We start from the raw sequence: 23,751 nt of genomic DNA on the forward strand, positions 1-23,751 counted from the left end.
CACTGGACAATTGTGAAAAAGAGCTTCATGGCTCATCGGATTCCTCCAGTATAAATACATATTTTGACTCTCATTTACTGGTGATGGATCGAGGCCCTCTATGAACCATGTCGGTACTGGAGTGTTTTTGTTGTGTGTCTGATTGACCATACTTCACCACTTGGGTCAGTGCAGGTCAGTAAAGGTGGGGTGGGTCAAGGAGGGTAAATGAGGGTCGGGGTAGGTTCATGTATATGTGTGTGTGTGTCTATATCACTCACCCCTGTTGTTCGCCTTGTTCCGCAATCGAACGGAGGCCGTTGTAAACATAACATCGATGGACAAACGGCCCGAAAATAATGGATGAGCAGAGTCGGGTAGAGTTTGAATCGGGAATTTTACGTTTTATACCTCGTGATTTGTGATATGGTACAGCTGCCCTAGGATGAACATCACATTGTGTATATGACATTATTGATACGACTGTCCTGAATAAGGGGCATCGCCAGAAACGTCAGTGTATCATTTGTAATTAAGGTGTAAGATAACAACGGTTGGATGTCATTACCATGTATATTATTCCATCATGTGCTATCAAAATTATGAAATAATCCTATATGCTATGCGAGTGTGTGTGTGCGTGTATATATGTTTATACTGTAAGGAGTTGTGGTGCAACGATTGGCGCACTGCGCCTACGGACTCTGCTTACGTGGTGTTAGATTCCCGTTCACGGCTAGCGTCATTGGCGCTTTGGAGTTTTTCACTTGTCCTCCGCCTAGTTCGACTCAGCCTGACACAACTCACCGGCTGGCACGCGTAAAAGCCATCAGCGATGGGGATACAAAGACGGCCGGGGCTTGGTGCTCGTCACACCACCCCTTGACGGCACCGTGACAGCCTTAACGGGAGCTCGCGTACAGCGCTTGCCCCTGCAATACGTAGCAGGCTAGACGGGTCATCTTTGTGTGTAGTATATATATGTGGTCTATATGCTATATATCCTACAGCGATGTGTGCAGGAGCAGTGTTGTATACAATGCAGTTGTGTGGGTACCATCTGCAACAGCAAACAGCAGTCAACATTGTATACTGTTGCGCCCGCGGTAGCGAGGAGATGTTAGCTCCATCTCCTGGCACGCAGGAAGGGTCATGGGTTCGATCTCGGACCCAGGCGATGCCTGTTGTATATTTGGAGTCGGCGTGTTCTCTCTCGATCTCTCTCCCCGTGTCGGTCGCGTGAATCGTTCCTCCGGTGTTGCTCTCCTCCCTCCACCGCCTCCACATTTTAGCATCAACACGCGTTTCGATTATTTGTCTGTGACTCTCGAATGTTGCCACGTGTTGTGATCGACGATCTCTGGAAGAGAGCTCGGTGGGCTTGAGCTGGTGAACTAGCATGTACACAGTCAGGTGTTGGTCATCGTGTCCTTCTTCCGTATACGGCGTCTCGCGGCGCGGTCCGTTTGATGTGGCCATGGCAGTGCTGCAGTAAAAACACGACGCGCTGGTGAGAGCGGAGGGAGCGGTGGCGCAGCGGTTAGCGCACCGTGATATTGTCCCGCTCAGCCTCGGTTCGATTCTCGGCCACGGCTACAATTCAGGTGATTAATATGAACCGAACCTTCCCACCCCCTTCCCCCCCCCATCCCTACACTGACCAACGTGGTGAAGTATGGTCTAAACACCCCCCCCATCATCCCCCCCCCTCCCCACTAAAACCGTCAGAGTGCCGGCAGGCCTTCATCCAGCAGTGGATTGATGAAGGGCTATGAATAATTATGCTGCTGTTAATTATGGTGCAATCACTGATACGTCCGTGATAATGTATATATTTTTTTATTTTCTGTTCGAAGATCGGTCGCATGTTTAAGTACGGTGTGTTAAGGATTAACCACATTCACAGTAATTACAATTTATACTTTGAAGTATAATCTCGCTCGATTGCAGCTGATATATGTGGTATTGTATCACGGTGCTGCGATGTAATGTGATGCTATTATTGAGAACGATAAAGTCGTTTACGCTTACACAAACCTATCTCTAAAATAATTTTAGGAGGCGCATGCATAACGAAAGATGCTTGTCCGATAATCATCATCATCATCGTATGTCTTTGGACTGGTTCATATATCACTCATCACTGACGTTAACCGTGTCCGGGAATCGAACTCTAGTTCGGAGCGGACCGGGCTAACCACTGCGCCACCGCTCCAACCGTACAATTGCAATGCACAGTTATTCGTATACAAGACTATACGAATAACCGTACAATTGCAATGTACATCTTTTTTGATCAACCCACTGTTGAGTGATGTCCTGCCAACGCTGTGACTGGTTCGCCATTCTTCACCACGCTGGTTCCGTGCGTGTGTTGTGGATCAATGACGGGTGTATGATGTGCAGATGTATCGAGTCTAACATCGCGCACAGCACACACATTGAAAGTTTATTATTTATGATGTATGTATATATTTGCGTGCGTCTATCGGGGAGGGAGGGGGGGGGGGGGTGGATCGGTCGTACACGCCTGAGTTGAGAGTGGAGGGATGGCCCAGTAGTAGTACTGGACGACCGCACTACGAACCCAGATCGATTGAGTTCGATTCACAGTCCTACAGCTGATCCGAAATTGCGAGCGATTTATACAATCACTCCTGATTTCGAACTCTCACTCACTCAGCACCCTAAACCAGCCTGCGCTGATTAATAATGTAGGTGAAGTGTCGAGGATGTACCTTACATCCAACAGCGAATTGATAAACAACTGGAATTATGATCGTTTTTTATATATATGTGTGTGTGTAATGTCTATCGTTCATTCAGGAATATTGCTATTATACTGAATGCTAATTTTGCAAAATTCCCAGTGCGTTCAATAAACCACCTTCACTGTCGGTTACTACTCTCCCATTGTCAATCTAATTCGGAATTCTCCCTCGTAACGAATAATCCCCGATCTCCCCCCCCCCCCCAACGCAACCGTTATATAATTAATAATAACAATGATAATTTTGCTCACTTAAAGAAAAAAAGTCTCAATGCTCATCTGCAAAGTGCAACTTTAATAATGGTTCTGTTTTTTGCTGGTCGTTTCACGTTTTGCGTCGCATCGTGGCACGGGCATGGCACACGTGATGTGCGCATTAAAAACAACGCGACAACAACAGACAGCTAAATAATCAGGCAAGAAACGAAGGTCACACTTCAACTTACGTATTTTAATATTCATGCGAGCGGTGGCGTTTTTTTATTGTCGCAAAATAAGAATGTTTTTATTTGACATAGCCTCGTTCGTTCAAAACTGTCTCACAACGCTCTATAAGACAACACAAAGTAAATTAATTTCAAACAAATATTTTATATGTGTGTGTACATATTATATATTTTCTCTCGCAAGACAGCAAAATGTAGCGTGAGAAAACGATGAATTAATTTACGCTGCCAATTGTGACATCATTACGATGGGTGGAGGGGAGGTAAGAAACTCCATTACCAGCATGAGAAGCGCCCCACGTGAATCATTAAGAATTTAAATCGCGTCCAGGTGTGGTACGGCGGCAGTGGGTCCATTTCTATGCCTTGACGCATGTCAAAAAATAATAACTAATATATAAATACATAAATACCGCCACGACTATACTCCTGCGGCAACAAAAACAACAATATATTAAAAATAAAAAAAACTCGTTAAATTGTTTATTCAGAGCGAAATTACATTCGACGGATCTGCTTATTCAATTTAATGGCTTTTTACTGAATTCGGCAATTTGTCCTATATTTATCGTCGCTCTGCAGCGTTTATATTTAAACAGATCGATCTATAAGTGGTGTTGCTGGCACTGCCGCTGCTGCTGCTGCTGCATTGGAAGCGGTGCACAAGGATAGCCAACGAAAAGGAACTTAACGCCTTCGACGTGAACACTGCCCGCGCGTGTCTGGATGGAGCCTTAGCGGAACGCGTTCGGCGCCACGAACGCGGCTACCCGAGTTCGATTCCCACTCACGACCAACACGGGTGACGATTATCTCAACCGGTCCTGAGCCTCCCCTCGGTCGACTCATCCTCAAATGAAGTACCTGGTGCGATGTGGAAGCATCGCCACTGGGGAGACAAAGGCGGCCTGGTGCTGGCCACCCACCCCCTCGTGTTGCCATGACTTTCATATGTGCCACTCTCACTAACAGCACTTGCCCCAACAGCCCGTTAAGGCTATACGAGTTGTATTGTTGTTGTTATTGTTGTTGTCTTAAAATGAAAGCAAATCTAATAGGCGACGTTTCGCGCAATGGCCCTGTTTATCCATCGCTTGTAAATACAGATGCCAAAAGCTGAGAGACAGATTACTTTTTCTACCTACGCGACTTAACCGTAAGAACCAAAGAGTATGGATTCCTGCAGTCACGAACGCTTCAAATTAAGATGAAGAGAGACAGAGTTGGATGCTAAGTGACTGAACGTGTTTACTCCTCGGCGGAGGTGTGGGTGGGAGTCGGAGGAGGAGAAGGAGGGGGGATGGAGGGAGCGAAGGGGAACTGATGGGATTATATTTTTAGAAAAGTTTTTTTTTACGACCGCGGTTTTTAAATAGCCGCGCGAATAGCTGCACTAATAGTAGCGAGTGAGTAACAGACGAACCCCTTCAATAATCAAAAACACATGACTACATATATTTGCGATGCACATATATATATGTAGGTACGCGCGTGCGCTGTCTGTTTCGACGCTCAAGTGCAGAGGCGGAATGTCAGCGATGTCCTTTGAAACCCGCGACCCGGGTTCGACACCCTGCCCACGGCTAATATCAGCAGCGCCTTACACATTGGACTCGCTCGCGCACTGACCAGCGTGGTGAAGTATGGTCAAACATCCTCCATGGCCGCTCGAGGCGTATGGAGGCCCTTGGTTCAGCAGCAGATCGACAGTGATTGATTATTATTAATTTTCTGATTATGAAATCCACTGCTGGATGAAATCCTCGCCATGCCGTGTCGGCCATGAAGGTTGTTTTCAACATACTTCACCGCCATGGTCTCAAGGGGGGTGGAGGGAGGGTGTGGGTTCAGATATAACCCATCACTGATGTTGGCCGTGGCCTGGGAATCGAACTCAGGTGGCCGGGTCCATAGAAGCGTGTGCGCTAACCGCTGCGCCACCGCTCTCCCGCTCCACCGTGTGTAGGTAACGTCTGAGAAGCACTGTGCATAACGCTCACGTGGCTCCGCTATGTTCAGTGTGTTCACGTGACAGAGCGGTAGAGTTCACGCGTGTACATTCGTAGCTCTTCGAGCAGATTTATTGAAACATAAAAAAAAAATTACAAAATAATTACAAAAAAATTACCAAAAAAATTATACAAATTTGTCGCTCGACGTTTTGCGGTCCGTGGCTCAAAACCAAAATTCCTGGAGAAATCTCCGAGAATTGAAGCGAAATTTGGGGGGGGGGGGGGGGGGCACGGTGGGGTGGAGGGGGGGGCAAGGGGAGGGGGAGAGTGGGGTAGTGGGGGGGAGCGGGGTCACGGGGTCACGACGCCGGACAGCGACACGCGCGTGCGCACGGGGAGTGACGGCGATGAGACGTGCGCGGAGAGACGTCTGTCTGCGTGTGTCACGTGCCCGCTGCATGTGTGTGCGTGTGTCATGTGTTTGTGTCAGTGCGTTTGTGTTAGTCTTTGGTTGTGTTCATGTGTTTGTGTTAGTCTGTCTTTGTTTGTGTCAGTGCGTTTGTGTGTCTTTGTGTTAGTGTGTTTGTGTGTCTGTGTTAGTGTGTTTTTGTTTGTGTTCGTGTGTTTGTGTGTTTGTGTTCGTGTGTCTGTGTTGGTGTTAGTGTGTTTGTGTCTCTGTGTTTGTGTTAGTGTGTTTGTGTGTCTGTGTTAGTGTGTTTTTGTTTGTGTTCGTGTGTTTGTGTGTTTGTGTTCGTGTGTCTGTGTTGGTGGTAGTGTGTTTGTGTGTCTGTGTTTGTGTTAGTGTGTTTGTGTGTCTGTGTTTGTGTTAGTGTGTTTGTGTGTCTGTGTTTGTGTTAGTGTGTCTGTGTGTCTGTGTTGGTGGTAGTGTGTTTGTGTGTCTGTGTTTGTGTTAGTGTGTTTGTGTGTCTGTGTTGGTGGTAGTGTGTTTGTGTGTCTGTGTTTGTGTTTGTGTGTCTGTGTTTGTGTTAGTGTGTCTGTGTTGGTGTTAGTGTGTTTGTGTGTCTGTGTTTGTGTTATTGTGGTTGTGTGTCTGTGTTTGTGGTAGTGTGTTTGTGTGTCTGTGTTGGTGTTAGTGTGTTTGTGTGTTTGTGTCTCTGTTAGTGTGTTTGTGTGTCTGTGTCTGTGTTAGTGTGTTTGTGTGTCTGTGTTAGTGTGTTTGTGTGTCTGTGTTTGTGTGAGTGTGTTTGTGTGTCTGTGTCTCTGTTAGTGTGTTTGTGGGTCTGTGTTAGTGTGTTTGTGTGTCTTTGTTTGTGTTCGTGTGTTTGTGTGTCTTTGTTTGTGTTAGTGTGTTTGTGTGTCTGTGTTTGTGTTAGTGTGTTTGTGTGTCTGTGTTGGTGTTAGTGTGTTTGTGTTTGTGTGTCTGTGTTAGTGTGTTTGTGTATCTGTGTTTGTGTGAGTGTGTTTGTGTGTCTGTGTCTCTGTTAATGTGTTTGTGGGTCTGTGTTAGTGTGTTTGTGTCTTTGTTTGTGTTCGTGTGTTTGTGTGTCTTTGTTTGTGTTCGTGTGTTTGTGTGTCTGTGTTGTTGTTAGTGTGTCTGTGTGTCTGTGTTGGTGTTAGTGTGTTAGTGTGTCTGTGTTTGTGTGTCTGTGTGTCTGTGTGTCTGTGTTTGTGTTCGTGTGTCTGTGTGTCTGTGTGTCTGTGTTTGTGTTTGTGTGTCTGTGTGTCTGTGTTTGTGTTTGTGTGTCTGTGTGTCTGTGTCTGTATTTGTGTGTCTGTGTGTCTGTGTGTCTGTGTTTGTGTGTCTGTGTGTCTGTGTTTGTGTGTCTGTGTGTCTGTGTGTCTGTGTCTGTGTTTGTGTGTCTGTGTGTCTGTGTGTCTGTGTTTGTGTTTGTGTGTCTGTGTGTCTGTGTTTGTGTGTCTGTGTGTCTGTGTGTCTGTGTCTGTATTTGTGTGTCTGTGTGTCTGTGTGTCTGTGTTTGTGTGTCTGTGTGTCTGTGTGTCTGTGTTTGTGTGTCTGTGTGTCTGTGTGTCTGTGTGTCTGTGTCTGTGTTTGTGTGTCTGTGTGTCTGTGTTTGTGTTTGTGTGTCTGTGTGTCTGTGTTTGTGTTTGTGTGTCTGTGTGTCTGTGTGTCTGTGTCTGTGTGTTTGTGTGTCTTTGTGTCTTTGTGTGCGTGGGTTTCTGGGGAGTGGTAGTGGAGCGCTACGCTGCGCTACGAACTCGGCGACCCGAATTCGATTCCCCGCTCACACCCAACACCGGTGACGATTATCTGCATCGGTCCTGGGCCTCCCTTAGGTCGACTCAGCCTTAAATGAGTTCCTGGTGCGCTGTGTAAAAATCGCCACTGGGGAGACAATGGCGGCCTTGCGTGGTGCTGGCCACCCACCCCCTCGTGTGCCGTGCCGGTCTTCATAGGTGCTCGCTAACAGCACTTGCCCCCACAGTCTGTTAAGGCTACACGGGGGATCTTTGTCTTTGTTGTATGATTGTTACATACGGGGCGAGATCATATATGCATATCTGCCCGTCACGTACACTGAGTGTGTAATTGCTCGTGCAAATGTGTGTTCGTGTGCAGATATGCATGTGCGCGTGTGTCTTTATGTGTGTGTGTATAATTTTAATAATAATGCGTGTATGTGTCAATGTGTAATTCTGCGTGCGAGTGAACGTGATTGTTCGTGTAAACGCGCGTGTTTGCAAATGCATTTGCGTTAAGCATTTGTGTAAATTAATGCGTGTACATGGGCGCGTGCGAAATTGTGCGTGATTATATTGTATTTGTGCAAATGTGCGCGTGTAAACAGACCCTAACCACGTGTGTGTGTATACGTGTGTGTGTGTGTGAATGCTATTGTGTGCGTACGTGTGAGAGTATAAATGTGTGTGTGCTATTGTACGTGTCAATGTATTACATATATGTGTGTGTGTTTGAAAGTGCGTAAATATTTGTGTGCCCGTATATGCATCTGTGTGTACTGCATACGCACGTGTGTGTGTTTGTGTGTACGTTAGAGTGTACGTGCGTGCGCGGCTTTAATTTTATTGCATTGCTCTGTGTGTGTGTGTGATTGTGTGGGGAGCGGTGGTGCAGTGATTAGCGCGCTACGTCCCGAAACCGGCTACCAATACACACTGGCGAATATATGGACCGGTCCTGAGCCTCCTTTAGGTCGACTCAGCCTTAACCGAGTACCTTGTGATGTGTGCAAACACAGCACTGGGGAGACAAAGGCGGCTGCGCGTGGTGCAAGCCACCCATCTCCTCGTGCGCCGTGCCGGCCTTCGTAGGTGCTCGCTAACAGCACTTGCCCTAAAAGTCTGTTAAGGCTACGGGGAGGGAGGGCGGTTCTTTGTATTTGTCTATGCATGCAAGCAAGCAAGCTTGTGTATAATTCACGCACTGCATACGATACCCCAGTGCATTCTCACACGCAATTTCATCTCCGCATTAATTTATGAATAATTTCCTCGCATGACACAATTATGGCTGTTGTTTTTCCTGTGCGTGCGAGCGCGTTTATCTGTGTGCGCGTGTGTGCAATAATTCACGCGAGCGTGTGTACACGTGTACACGCGTGTACACACACACGTGTGTGGCGTGTGCGGTCAGCACCAAGCTTGGTCGCCTCCTGTCTCGTCGACCCCGCCTTCAGGTGCTCATTTGAGGCCGAGACGACCTACAGGGGGAGCGATAATCGAACGCGGATTCACCAATGCAACCACCGCTCCCCACATGGGCGCGCGCGCACGTGTGTGTGTGTTGTCCCACACATGTGTGTGTGTCCTACACGTGTGTGTGTGTGTCTCACACGTGTGTGTGTGTGTCCCACACGTGTGTGTGTGTCCCACACGTGTGTGTGTGTGTCCCACACGTGTGTGTGTGTGTGTGTGTCCCACACGTGTGTGTGTGTCCCACACACGTGTGTGTGTGTCCCACACGTGTGTGTGTTGCTCCACGTGTGTGTGTGTGTGTGTCCCAGCGCGCACACGGGTCACCGAGCAGCGCACGCGTGCCGCACATCGCAAACGCGCGCTCAGATCCCGTGCAGCTAAGGTCACTGGGGGTCACGCGCGAACACAGTTTTCTCCTTCTGGGCCACGTACCGTCGCTCAAACGGCGACGCAATTGAGTTGAATGCCCCCCCTCCCGCCTTTGTTTTGTTCGTTGTTGTTGTTGTTGTTGTTGCGATAAACCCTCCCGCTCGTCGTGACCTCGAAGGTGCGTTTGAAATCGCGCGTGGCGATGTCACTGTGAACGCACATGCTCTGTATCGTGAACGGATGTGGGGAGCGGTGGCGCAGCGGTTTGCGACACGAACCCGGCCGAACCGAGTTCGATTCCCACTCACGACCCCATGGACAGTGGCGAATTCATGAACCGATCCAGAGCCGCCCCCCCCCCCCCTAGGTCCACTTCGTCTTGAATGAGTGTGAACATCGTCACACCGTCGTGCGGTACGACCACGGTGTGACGGCCTACCGGTTATCACCGATGGCTATGTAGAGTGTGAAAGAAGTTCAACATGCATTCATTGCGTGTTGCTGTTGCAGCGTCGGTAGGCACACTTGCCCCGGACACTACGCGAATGCTATACGGGAGATCTTTGTCTTTTATAATGCACGTATGTATCTACTGTACTGTATATATTAACGCGGGTAGCGGTAGAGTAGTGGTTAGTGCGCTGCGCTACGAACCCGGTGACTGCGGTTCAATTCCCGCTCACGGCCAACACCGGTGACTATAATCCGAAGCAGTCCTGGGCCTCCCCTAGGTCGACTCAGCCTTAAATTAGTGATGTGTGCAAACACACCACTGGGGAGACAAAGGCGGCCCGGGCGTGGTAATGACCACCCACCCCCTCGTGTGCCGTGCCGGCCTTCATAGGTGCTACTCGCTAACAGCACTTGCCCCTACAGTCTGTTGCAGGCTATTACGGGGGATCTGATTTTTTTTGGACGTAACAATGTACTTTGCACGCGATCTCGCTCGCGTTCGCGTTCGAACCGGTTTCACTCTGCGATCTCAACACATGTTCGTCGAATTCGCCGTGCGCGGCTACACGCGTGTGTGATTATACGCGTAAACGCCTAAGTGCCCTAGAGCTGTGATGTATATTTATCGGTCGTAAAGTGTGCTACTCTATAATTAATAGTGGATATTTAGTGATTTTTTTTATTTCCACTCGTAAAACGCATTGCGCAATGCAGTGACGCGCGCGGCGCTACCACCACGCTTACGCGTATAAGGACAAAGATCCCCCAGGTAGCCTCAAAGAGGATGTCGGCAGGCAAGAGATGTTAGCGTCCAGCGATGAAGACCGACACAGCGCACGAGCTGCTGGCGTGGTGAGATCCACGCACGACCGCCTTTGTCTTCCCGAGGGCTGTAAGTTACACACCGCGCCGGCTACTATTTATGGGGCTGTGTGGAACCATTATCAGCTGAGCTCGGAATCTCCTTGATCGTTAGTGTGGTGCGCTAACCACTGCACCACCGCTCCCCACGCTTACACACACACACGCGCGCGTGTCTGTGTTTGTATAAATGTTCGTGTGTGCGCGCAGCTCTTAGACACTGGGGGATGTCTGTCCATACTTCACCCTGCTGGTGTCAGTACGAAGAGCCATGCTCACACTCGCTACTGCCGTTAACCTCGGTCGGGAATCGAACTCAAGTATCCGCGCAACTGCGGGTACGAACCAATCAACACCCCCACCACCACCACGTGTGCACGCACTCATACAATAGCTCTGCAATGGAACATCGCTTTGGTCGCGTCGGTGGTGAAGGGGTGGAGCGGGCTGGGGGGGGTGGCAGTGGGGGGGGGGGGGGGTTTGACCATACTTCACCACGCCGGTCAGTGGCGTTGAAGCGAGTGGACTGTGCGACACTCACCGAGGCATCGGCTACAAAAAGGCAAAAATCCGCGGCGGATCGGCCCTCGTCTTAACGTGAAACACGTGCGGGTCCACGTCTGGGGGATATCATCTCCTCGCTGTGGTCAAAACAAAGACAAAGATCCCTACCCCCCCCCTCTCTCTGCCATGTATAGCCTCGACAGATTGTTGGGTCAAGTGCTGTTAGCGAGCACCTTTGTCGGCTGGGTTGGTGTGATGGCATCCAGGCCCGGCCGCCTTTGTCTCCTGAGTGGCGATGCTTACGCGTCGCACCACTCTCACCACACCCTCACCACTCTCACCACACCCTCACCACACTCACCACTCTCTCACCACACTCTCACACTCATCACACTCTCACCACACTCTCACCACACTCTCACCATTCTCTCACACTCATCACACTCTCACCACACTCACCACTCTCTCACCACACTCTCACCATTCTCTCACCACTCTCTCACCACACCCTCACCACTCTCTCACCACACTCAGCACACTCACCTCACTCTCACCACACTCACCACTCTCTCACCACACTCTCACACTCATCACACTCTCACCACACTCTCACCACACCCTCACCACTCTCTCACCACACTCACCACACTCACCACACCCTCACCACACTCACCACTCTCTCACCACACTCTCACACTCATCACACTCTCACCACACTCTCACCACACTCTCACCATTCTCTCACACTCATCACACTCTCACCACACTCACCACTCTCTCACCACACTCTCACCATTCTCTCACCACTCACTCACCACTCTCTCACCACACCCTCACCACTCTCTCACCACACTCACCTCACTCTCACCACACTCACCACTCTCTCACCACACTCACCACACTCACCACACTCTCACCACACTCTCTGTGCAGCAGCGACGGTCTGTGTGTTGAATACTGGTTGGTTCTGGACCTCCCTTAGGTCGACTCAGCCTTATATGAATGCGCCCTGGCTGCGGCATTCAAACCAAGGCGGGTCTGGGCGCCGTTCTGGCCACACTCTCCACCCACGTGTGCCGTCTCCACCTCAATAGGTGCTCGCTAACAACACTCGCCTCACCAGGTTTGTGTATCTACGCGGGAGGTGGAGGGTCTTTGTCTATTTGCATGCACTGCGACCCTAAACGGGTGCTCGCTCACAACAATTGTCCGTATTCTCTTCCACATAACAACAACCGCCATTCGCCACTAAGTGGCGGTGACGTTACCACGACGCTTGTGCCAGGCCAAGTGCACCTTGAGGCCACGTGAAGTGTCGAACGCCCGCTGGCAGGAGGTCACGGGGCAGAGACCCACATAACACACACACAGACACCCACCCCCCCCACCTCCAGGGTCTGGAAATCCCTTCCTTGCACCCGAGGCTTCAACTTTGTCGAATTGCCCCGTCCACCCTCGAGCCCCCGGACTCCCGCTACCCCCGCCCCCCCCCCCCTGCAGCTTCCCGCTCGTCACGAACCGACTGAGCAGACGCCGAGCGATGCGCAAGGGACGCGCCCCCACTCGCCTTCCGCCCGGCGTCTTGAGATGACGCGTCTCACGTGCTTGGCATCCACTGTTGGCGCTGCACAGACTCCTTCGATGGATCTTCGTCGGGGCGGGGGGCAAACCCGAATGCTCGCTCGAGAGAGACCCACGGAAGGGCATTAAGGGAATCCAGATAACTGACTTACTTCGAGATTTGAAGCTTTCGTGACTGCCAGGATTCATATTCATAGGTTTTATCGGTAAAGTCACGTGGGTAAAAATTAAATTTAATAAAAGTTAAATAAAAAATCACGACGTTTCGGAGGCAACACAAGCTTCCGTCTTCAGGTGGAACCGTCACAGCACGATTGCTGTATCAAGCAACATGATTCATATTCTGAATCCTCTTGCTTGACTTAGTCACATGGGCGCTCACGCAGAGAGCTATGGGGCTGGCCAGAGGTCGCAAACGGGTTTTGATTCCTTACCCGTACCTGGCCGCACCAGAGTCGCAAATGGGTACCCGTACCCGTACCCGGCCGGGTACGAGTACCCGTTCCCTACCCGTACCCTACCCGAAATGAGTGACAAACGGTTACTCACCAGTGACGCACGGCCTACCCGTACCCGGCCGCACCAGGGTCGCAAACGGCTACCCGTACCCGTACCCGGCCGGGTACGGGTAGCCGGACATCGGGTAGGGTACGGGTATCGGGTACTCGGTTGCGACCTCTGGGGCTGGCTGACTCCATCCGTGGAGGATCTCTCTATGGTTACCCTACGCCCGCGGTTTCCGCTGCGCGTCTTCTCGAAACGCCGTCGGCGCGCGTGCGATGGGGGGACGGGTGGGGAATTGCCACTGGGGAGACAAAGGGGGCCGGGAGGGGTGCTGCTACGCCCCTCACGTGCCGTCACGGCCTTCATAGGTGCTTGTCCACACAGTCTGTGAAGGCTATGCGGGGGATCTTTGTCTTTGGAGAAGAGGGGGTGGGGGAGGAGGCGGTGTGTGTTTTTGGGGGGGGGGGTAACAATACGTCTTGGGACTTGAAGGGGGAAGGGGGTGAGGACGTGCACTTGACGTAAAGTTGACGTTGGGCGACTCACGTCTCGGTTTCAACGTCTCGAGCCGACGCGACTGCCCACGTGACCATCGACGGCGGCGGTGGTGGTGACGATGACCACGATGACGACGATGACGTCGTCGTGATTTTTTATTCAATTTTATTCCGGACGTCGACGGGAATACACCACGGCGTGTACACGCGACCGCCGAGGGAGACGGAGCGATTGCTGGAGGTCACGCAGTGCAGGTGGCTTTTAAGGTGGATCGTGAACAGACGTGGCGGGGATTATTGAGAGGTGGTGGGCGGATTGGGTTAAGCAATCATCCAGCAGTGGATTTATTATGGCTGCCGATGATGATTCATAATGTTAGTCATGATGTAAATATGAATCATCATCATCATCATCAGCAGCAGCAGCCATGCTCAATGCACTGCTCGTTAAAAGCACTCCCCAGACCGTCCACCACCTCTCAATCTCCCAATCCGGCGATGGACGAATCTCCATCCATGCACCTCCATTGATTGAATCGCTCCATCTCCGCCTAGGTGTTGTTTATCTCTCAGCCGCGTTTCATTCCTCGGAAGTCACTCTCCTATTATTCTGGACTATTACAGGGAGAGCGGGGGATGGGGGGGGTGGGGGTCGTATCCATAGTTGCATGCAATGTGTACACATGTGTCGTCTGTGAAAAAAAAACGAGCTTTGTAGCTAATCGGATCCGTCCAGTGTAAGTACATTTTCTTCTGATTCTGTACGGTATATATGCTACACGCTCTGTGTGGGCTGTGTTGTGGAGTTGAGTTTCGGATTAAATGTTAATAAAAGGATAATAATTCACTATGCAACACAATTTTTGTTCTTCTTGGTTCTTTCGGTAAAGTCACGTAGAAGGGAAATAATAAAATAATAAAAATAAAACAAAATAAAATAATTCTCACGACGTTTCGGCCACAACGCAAGCAGCCGTCCTTCTTCACCTGAGGACGGCTGAGGACGGCTGCTGAATTTGTGTCTATTCGTTCACATAAAGTCAGAAAAAAATCTACATATGAATCAAAACGAACGTGTATTTATACTAGAAGCGAGTAGTTTGTCGAGATTATTCCTCCCCACAGAGAACTCGGTCCGCTGTGGCCAGTCCCGCCTGTGGTAGTCTGAATCTTTTGTAGTTATTTTTGTATTACTATACTATAAATGCATGTTAATTTTTATTAATATGTAGATTTTTTTTCTGACTTCATGTAAACGAAAAGACACACATTCTCCCGTTTTCTCATTGAAAATAGGTACATTTAAAAACAAATCACTGTTCTGGTCACAAAAGCAAAGTTTGTGGGGAATAATATCCATTTTTCTGTACTTTTAAGGCATAATCAATTAGGAAATAACACTTACTACCCAGGATCAAAATTAAAAAAAAATTGGTTACGCAGCATAATCCGTCGTATTTTGTTTATTAACGATTGAGGATCCCTTAATTTTTTTTAATTTCTATCATTATTCCAACTATTTTATTATTTATTTTCATTTTTAGCTACGTAACCTAAGAGTATGAATCCCTTAAAATGTGTGCTCACTAAAGTGACGTCACACGATTGCCACGTGGGAGGCGGCCACTCAGTGACGTCACTCACCGGCGATTCCGGATAAATTCGGAACCACGTTTTCCTCATCACCCCCCACCACCCCCACCCCCCACGACGGGAAAAAACATCTCCAATATCCTACCTAAGAAAAATGTTCGCATTAATAACGAAAATCGGTGGTTTCATCCCGATGACGCTGTGATTGCAAATGACGCGCGTGTAGGATGTGTTCAAGCTCATTGGCCGTACTCTCCGCATTGTAAGACTGTACACAGACTGCTGAGGGCAAGTTTCTAGTAGCGAGGGAGCAGCGCCTATGAAGGCCACCGGCACTGTGGCACACGAGGGGGTCTGGGTGGCCAGCACCACGCTCGGACCGCCTTTGTCTCCCCAGTGGCGGTGTTTTTGTTTTTTTTAACACATCGCGCTAGGTACTCATTTTAGGCTGAGTCGACCTAGGAGAGGCCAAGAACCAAGCGCACAATCCCCTACACACGTACGCACATACATGCATACTCGATGATAATATGCAAACCTCACCATCCACCCCGACCTTTACTTTAAAATACTATAGGGAGAAAGTGCGTCTTATAATCTGGAATATACGTGATTAGACTGGCGATACAGAAGCTCAACAAACAACGCGATGAATTGTGCTCTGATGAAAGGGCCATTGCCCGAAACGTCGCCTATTATATAATTAAAATCTCACGCCGGTGCTTTGCTGTATGTTGCGCGTGTGCACCACAGCATACACACCGGCACCAACGTGTGTTGTTACAATTGTACGGTCAGCAGATGCAAGTTGACTTTCAAGATACTCTCAGCTCGAATTTACAATGTTTTAAAATACATTTTTAGGAAAATTGTTAATACGTTTTCGTGTGTGTGTGTCTGCTCGTGTGTGTAGGTGGATGTGCGTTGCTTAACAGCGCTTGCCCCAACAGTCTGTTAAGGCTACACGGGGGGTCTTTGTCTTTTGTGTGTTACGCAGCGGGAATGTCTATAAATGTTGTGTAGTGTGTGTAGTGTGTGTGTGTAGTGTGTGTAGTGTGTGTGTGTAGTGTGTGTAGTGTGTGTAGTGTGTGTGTGTAGTGTGTGTAGTGTGTGTAGTGTGTGTAGTGTGTGTGTGTAGTGTGTGTAGTGTGTGTAGTGTGTGTAGTGTGTGTGTGTAGTGTGTGTAGTGTGTGTGTGTAGTGTGTGTAGTGTGTGTGTAGTGTGTGTAGTGTGTGTGTGTAGTGTGTGTAGTGTGTGTAGTGTGTGTGTGTAGTGTGTGTAGTGTGTGTAGTGTGTGTAGTCTGTGTAGTGTGTGTAGTGTGTGTAGTCTGTGTAGTGTGTGTCGTGTGTGTGTGCTCACTGAAGACACTTGCCCAAACAGTATACGTCGGTTATAATAAGGGAGACGTTTGTCTTTGTGTGTGAATATGAACTGCGTAGCGTGTGTATGTGGGTATATAAATTACATTTTTATATAGGGAGTGGTGGCGCGGTGGTTAGCACTCTGCATTCCGAACCTGGCGATCCGCGTTCGAATCCCACTCACAGCCAACATCGGTGACGAAAATCTAAACCGGTCGTGGGCCTCCTTTAAGTCGACTCAGCCTTAATTTAGTACCTGTTTCGGTGTGTAATCATCAATACTGGGGAGACAAAGGCGGCCCGGCGTGGTTGCTAACCTCGTGTGCCGTTCCGGCCTTCATAGGTGCTCACTGACAGCACTTGCCCTAAGAGTCCGTTAAGGCTATACGGGGGGTCTTTGTCTCACAGTGCGTAGGGCTTTATATGTGTGGGTTGTTATGGTTTACATATGAACCTTATTGCGGGACCCCGGGGTCCCATAAGCCCCCGCCTTTCGCATAAACATTTTATTATAATATAAACATTAATATAAACATTATATTATAATGTAAACAAAAACTTTGCTCCTTTTTCACCAATGGGTTTGAAGGATGGTGGCAAGTGTTGTCTTGTCAAACTATGCCTTTAAAACTGAAAACTACTTAGCTGCAGTACCTCCATTTAAATAAACGATCGAAAAAATAATTTACACCCCTCTGCCAATCATCGTGTTTCTCAGTGTGGATTTGTGAACACACTTTGTAAACAGTGCGTAAAATAGTACGCGTTTTCAATGCGCTGTTCATATTGTAACAAACGTTTATTCCAATGTTACTCTACAAACGCATACGGACAAGAGACGTATTATCAAACAGGAGGAATAACGGTGCAACGCATCTCACCCGTTAAATATCTGCAGGTAATAGGATTGTCATCGATTGATCCTGGCTGCGAGACATTGGTAGGTCACAAAAAATAATAAAGCCAAGAGAGCAGTTGCACTCACTGTATTATGCATCCCGTGATGACAAATAAAGGACTTAAGTCATGTAGGCAGTTTGAGCAGCTTTGGATAAGACTCATGATCCTGCCCGTACCCGAGCATGGAGTTGCAGCATTCGCTTGTTCAGCTCTTCAGCGCGTTCGTCCTCGCTGCTGCGCTTGGACACGACACGACGTGGACACATAACGATCCGCTCTGTCGCCAAAAAAATGAATGAATTCATTACGATTTTGACTTCGGTGTATTCGGGACCCCGGGGGGGGGGGGGGGTTCCCTGCCATGAGGTTCATATATCGCAAGTAAAAATACGCGTCGGTGGTGGTGTGCGTGTAAATGAGTGTGCACCAGTACACCGGGAGTTGAATTCACCCGCTTTTTATCGGCTTTACCGTCACACTCCGCGGGTGGCAAATTACTCGGTCCACTAACAAAAGCGATCGTGCATTTGCAAAGCGTTTGGCGCGGCACGGCGTACGCGAAAGCCTCGGCCCGACTCTCACCCGATCCGAATAAAACCCAATCGATCTCCATATGCTCATATAATATTTCCGCAACATTGCTTTCGGATGTTTCTCGTTACGCGCCCCGGCTGGACTACAGCCCTTCCAGAACATTAGCAGGCTTATAGAGGCAGTAAGTCACAACTGTCTGTGCAACCACGTGTGGCGGCGCGTGTGTTGACCCCGCTATAGTGTAGCGGGTTAGTGTGGGGAGCGGTGGTGTAGCGGTTAGCGCGCTGCAGCTACGAACCTGACGACGCGGGTTCGATTCTCGCCCAACACCGGTGACGATTCTCTGAACCGGTCATGGGCCTCCCCTAGGTCGACTTAGCCTCAAGTGGGTACCCTGGTGCGGTGCGTAAACATCGCCACTGGGGAGACAAAGGCGGCCGGGCGTGGTGTTGGCCACCGACCTCCTACGGGGGACCTTTGTCTATATACAGTCCCTGGAATCGATATGATCAATTATATCACCATTAGGCCTCCTTCCCACGCCGCTGCCGCCGCCTCGCAAATGCAATGATCCACGCATTCATCGTTCCGTCTCCGCGCACGACGCACTCTCGTTTCACTCCCGTTGCCCGCAGACTCGGTGGTTAGTCTCGACCGATTCCCCCCCCCGGGGACGTGATGATCCTTCCCCCCAATTAGCCCCGAACGCGGTGTCCCCACGCACAAAGCCCCTCGCTTGAACGTTTTTTGTTTGCTTTCTTAACGCGGTGAGATGATGTCCGTTTTAAAGTTTGCGCCGTGCGTTCTCTGAACCCGCGCGTTCGTCCGTTTCGTAGCAGCGCGCTCGCTCGCTCGTTCGCTCTGCCCGCCCCAATTGTAAATCGCGGTATCAATTCGTCTGAAGATTCTGCAGCTTCTTGCAGCCAATTCCCACTATACCTGCTGGACTAATCTAGCACGAGGCGCTCGAGAAACATTCACAGGGAACACAGCGGCGGGCTCTGCACGCCGTACGTATCTTGACGAATACACGAACAAATACACGTATGTATATGGATTTATTTAGCGATTTTTCTCATTTACCAACGCGATGATACACTCTAAGTGTTCGCATTATCAGCGAACTGTGCGTTCACGCGCGTGCGGAGCTGTGTGCGCGCGCGGCCTATTAAGTGGTATTATCTACGCTTTGCTTTGGGGGTAACACCCTTCTCCCTGCTGTCCCCCTGTCTAAATCAGTGTTCGCTTCGCAGTCATCAGTCGCCTGCCGTCTCCAAGCTACGTCGGTGTGCGCACCACGGCGTGTACACGCGCCCGCCGGACGGAGACGGAGCGATGGAGTGAGAGGTGGTGGGCGGATTTGGGAAGCGATCATCCAGCAGTGGATTGACCATGGGTGATGATTAATGATGGTGACGATGCTGGACGCGACGATATGTACAATTATACGTGCAATTAAATCGCAAATTATTAAAAGCCCATTGTCAATCCACTGCTGGATGGAGGCTTTCCCACGGACGCGCCGATTGCAAACGGATCTTGCGTGGACGTCTTGACGAGGGCCCGTCGACCGAAACGTCAAACGTTTCAACTCAAAGCATTGAGACACGTGCTCGCTGAATGAACACTCCAATGCAAATCTTCCTGGCGTCGCCGTTCTGCAATCCCTCTGCTGTAGGAAGAAGGGTCTTTGCCCGAAACGTCGCCTGTTATATTTCGAGATCTGTTAACCTGACGAGATCTGGATGTGACTCCCAGCGAAACATCGTCAATGTTGTTGACATTACTCTCACAAAAAAACACGACACGGGTGGCGCTGCTGAAGAAACGATACATTGGGCCGATAATTAATTATCTGTGTCGGGTGGTGGAGTGTTTACGACGCAAGTGTATATATCTTTTTTAACACGGCGGCCTAACCTCTAAATAAATAAATGTACCAAATCATCATGTTGGTGCAGCGTATGCTGACGAATGCTTCGAGGAGGTGGGTGGTGGTGGTGGTTGTTGTTGTGGTTGCCGCTGCTGTCTGTTGCCCATGCAAACCGCAGCCAACACGGTGTCATCGCTGGCGACATTCGTCGAATGTTGGAGAGGTCACGTTGACGACGCCGACTCCTCTTCCTCAAACTTCTCCCGGTGGATGCACGAGCCCCCCCCCCCCGCTTCTATCTCCCCTCTCTTCCTCTCTCATCATCATCATCAGCACGGCACGCGATGTCGCCACTCAATGGCGCTGTTTCCACACGGCGCACCCAAAGCCCCATTATCTAATCACTCCGTACTTGCTCCCGTGACCTTGAACTCCCGTTTGTTTACTCGCTGTGAGAGACTCTCTCTCTCTCACCCCATCTCTCTCTCACGCACACGTAAAATGTGTCTATCGCCATCACACACACACTCTGTCTCTATCACACACACAGTGTGTCTCACCATCACACACACACACAGTCTCTTTTACACACACACAACCTCTACCACACACACAGTCTGTATCACACACACACAGTCTCTATTACACACACACACACACAATCTCTACCACACACACACAGTGTGTCTCTCACTATCACACACACACACACTCTGTATCACACACACAGTGTGTCTCACCATCACACACACACAGTCTTTATTACACACACACAATCTCTACCATACACACACACAGTCTCTATCACACACACAGTGTGTCTATCGCCATCACACACACACAGTCTCTACCACACAGTGTCTTACTATCACACACACACACACAGTCTCACTATCACACACACACACACAGTCTCACTATCACACACAGTGTGTGTCTCATTATCACACACAGACAGTCTCTACCACACACACATTGTGTCTCACTATCACACACACACAGTCTCACTATCACACACAGTGTGTCTCACAATCACACACACACTCTCTATCACACACACACACACAGTGTGTCACTATCACACATAGTGTGTCTCTCTATCACACACACTCTGTCTCTACCACACACACTGTGTCTCACTATCACACACACACACATTGTGTCTCACTATCACACACACACACAGTCACTACCACATACAGTGTCTCTCACCATCACACACACACAGTCTGTACCACACACAGTGTGTCACTCCATCACACACACACACACAGTGTGTCTCTCTATCACATACACACAGTCTGTATCACACACATTGTGTCTCACTATCACACACACAGTCTCTACCACACACACTGTGTCTCGCCATCACACACACACAGTCTGTATCACACACAATGTGTCTCACTATCACACACACACAGTCTCTACCACACACACTGTGTCTCACCATCACACACACACAGTCTGTATCACACACAATGTGTCTCACTATCACACACACACACACTCCGTGTCTTCGTCGGTATCACACATACAATCTCCCTCGCTATCACATAAAGACAAAGATCCCCCGTACAGCGTTCACAGACTGTTGGGACAAGTGCTGTTAGCGAGCACCCAATTGAATGCGTCACGGCATACGAGTGGGTGGGTGGCCTGCATCACGCCCGACCGCCTTTGTCTCCCGAAAGGGCAATTGCTCACATTCCGAGAGTCAACCCAGGACCGGTTCACATTGGAATCATTAAAATCGCCAACCGGTGTTGGTTGGGCCGTGAGCGTGCAGCGGGAATCGAATCCTGCCCGCCGGGTTTGTCGTGGCAGCGCGCTCACCGCTGCACCACCGCTCCCCTCCCCACCCAACTCCCCACCACCACGCATGCAAATCCACCCACAGTTGCAATACGCTCTCTGCTCGTGGTTAACGCCTGATTCCGTTCATCTCGGGGGGTGTTTCTCATCAATTTCGAGACGCAACACAGACACACACAGAGAGAGAGAGCGGGGAAGAATGCGCGTTGGGGCATTGAACGGCGCGTGTCCACCTCTCAACCCAGGGGTCCCTCCGAACCGTCGTACCATCGGTGCTTGTAGCTTTGTCAACTCGAGTCTCGGGTAATCGCCTTCCCCCTCGCGCTTAGCGCCTCTCCTCTCTCTCTCTCCCCACCACGGCGATGATAAAACGCCTGGAGGCGACTCTGCGAACATTGCGTTCCGTTGCGACTGTTCTCAAATTCATAGACACACGCGCACACGTGCGCAGAGATAAAGGCGCAGCCCTGCAATGGCTTCATGATGCCACTGCTCGCGGAGATCTAGATGAGACCCTCCTTCCCTCCACACACACACAAACTCTCGCGAGTATTTGGCCTACTCTTCCACGTGGGAGTACCCACAGTTTACCCCATCTCACGCGACCTGCCGATAGACTAACTGATACAAACGTGCATGTTCTTCCAGAACAGAAGTCCCATTACTCACGTAGCGGTTCGGATTCTTTAAATTATGTTCTGGGCTTCGTCACATCCGCTGTCCCGCACATAGAGACCTACATACTCGCACAGAGACGCGTAGACTCACCCATAGACTCACATACAGACCCATAGACTCACATACAGACCCATCATAGACTCACACACAGACCCATAGACTCACATACAGACCCATCATAGACTCACATACAGACCCATCATAGACTCACATACAGACCCATCATAGACTCACATACAAACACTGACAATATCACACAGAGACCCGTTGACTCACAGCGAGAGAGACACACACAAACATTAACGTACGTATGTTGAACTTCTTTCGCACCGCACGTAGCATACGCAGAGACCCCCATAGACTTATACTGATCGGGGCGTTGGGGTACTTCCTCCACGAGCTCTTGAGAGCGAAGGGAGCCCCCCCCCCCCTACGCTAGCAGTGGAGAGAGCAAGGTACCTACGAGGTCTCCACGTTGCTATCAAAAACGACGACTTTGTGTGTGTGTGGTCACAGAAATGTAAAAAAAAACCTGTATATTTAATGTTGCGTTTCGAGTGATGCCCTTTCTCCGCGTTGTGTTTTCATTTTGAAGGCCGCAACGGTGTTATTGACGATTGTGTTGAGTTATTTTATTTGAAAAATATATAACTGTGTATATGTGTGTAGCATTGCGTCGGTGGTGTGTGTGTGCGTGTGCTCACTCTGGCCGTAAGCTAACGATCGATTTATAAATATCGCATGGGGAGGCTATACATAACATCGGACCCACACGCCAGCTGTAATCCCCGCGTATAATGCCTTTGTTTTATTAATAGCATTACGACTGTACTACGATGATGAGTGGGATTTATTATTTTTGTATTATACTGTACCTGTGTCTGTGTCTCTGTGTGGTGGTTAGGGGGTGGAAGGATTTCGGGAGGTCTGGGTAGGGTCGCAATCTTCACGATTCGCGCGTGTTAAAACATATCGCGTGTAGCATATAACGTGGGTAACACCCACAGTATATATGCGGACTGCAGTGTGTGTACTAAATGAGTACGTGCGTGTTGATGTGCGTGTGTGTATGTGTGTGTAAGGGGGCTCGCTAACAGCACTTGTCCCAAAAGTCGGTAGAGGCTATGCGGGTAATCTTTATGTGTGTGCCTACGTGTACATAAGATGTACCCCGGGGCATGTGTATATCCATTGAAGGGGACACAACGCATTATTCATCAACAGCGTAAATATAATGATGTATTCCACAATCTCCGTGTGCATAACTCATGCAAAAATGCACATTATTGTTAAGCACAAGATATGTTCATATAACAGTGCTGTTATATGCACATATTTTGCCTCTTAATTTTCAGGCTTGCGTGCCCGTGCCGCGTTGTCAGCTTGCTCCTCTCTCTGTGTGCCGTTGTGATGTCTGTCTGCTTGTATGTCTGTCTATAGTTTT

The 23,751-nt window shown here is 49.5% G+C and overlaps 1 protein-coding gene across 5 annotated transcripts in view; it reads left to right on the top strand.

Annotated features, from left to right (window-relative positions):
- The window catches only part of LOC144947038 (uncharacterized), a 40,525-nt gene extending 16,774 nt beyond the window's left edge, over window positions 1-23,751 (top strand). The window contains exons 1-3 of one of the 5 annotated variants that reach the window (XM_078876182.1): window positions 10,520-10,804; window positions 11,953-12,064; window positions 19,181-23,751. In XM_078876182.1, the coding sequence (XP_078732308.1) occupies window positions 19,980-21,374 (1,395 nt within the window). In that variant the 5' untranslated portion in view covers window positions 10,520-10,804; window positions 11,953-12,064; window positions 19,181-19,979 and the 3' untranslated portion in view covers window positions 21,375-23,751. Of the gene's footprint in view, window positions 1-9,687; window positions 10,498-10,519; window positions 10,805-11,952; window positions 12,065-16,428; window positions 18,952-19,180 lie in introns of those variants that run through there. The other 4 variants (XM_078876183.1, XM_078876184.1, XM_078876185.1 and 1 more) reach the window with 4 other exon arrangements.

Source organism: Lampetra fluviatilis, chromosome 43, assembly GCF_964198595.1.
Source record: "Lampetra fluviatilis chromosome 43, kcLamFluv1.1, whole genome shotgun sequence".
Lineage (NCBI taxonomy): Eukaryota > Metazoa > Chordata > Hyperoartia > Petromyzontiformes > Petromyzontidae > Lampetra > Lampetra fluviatilis.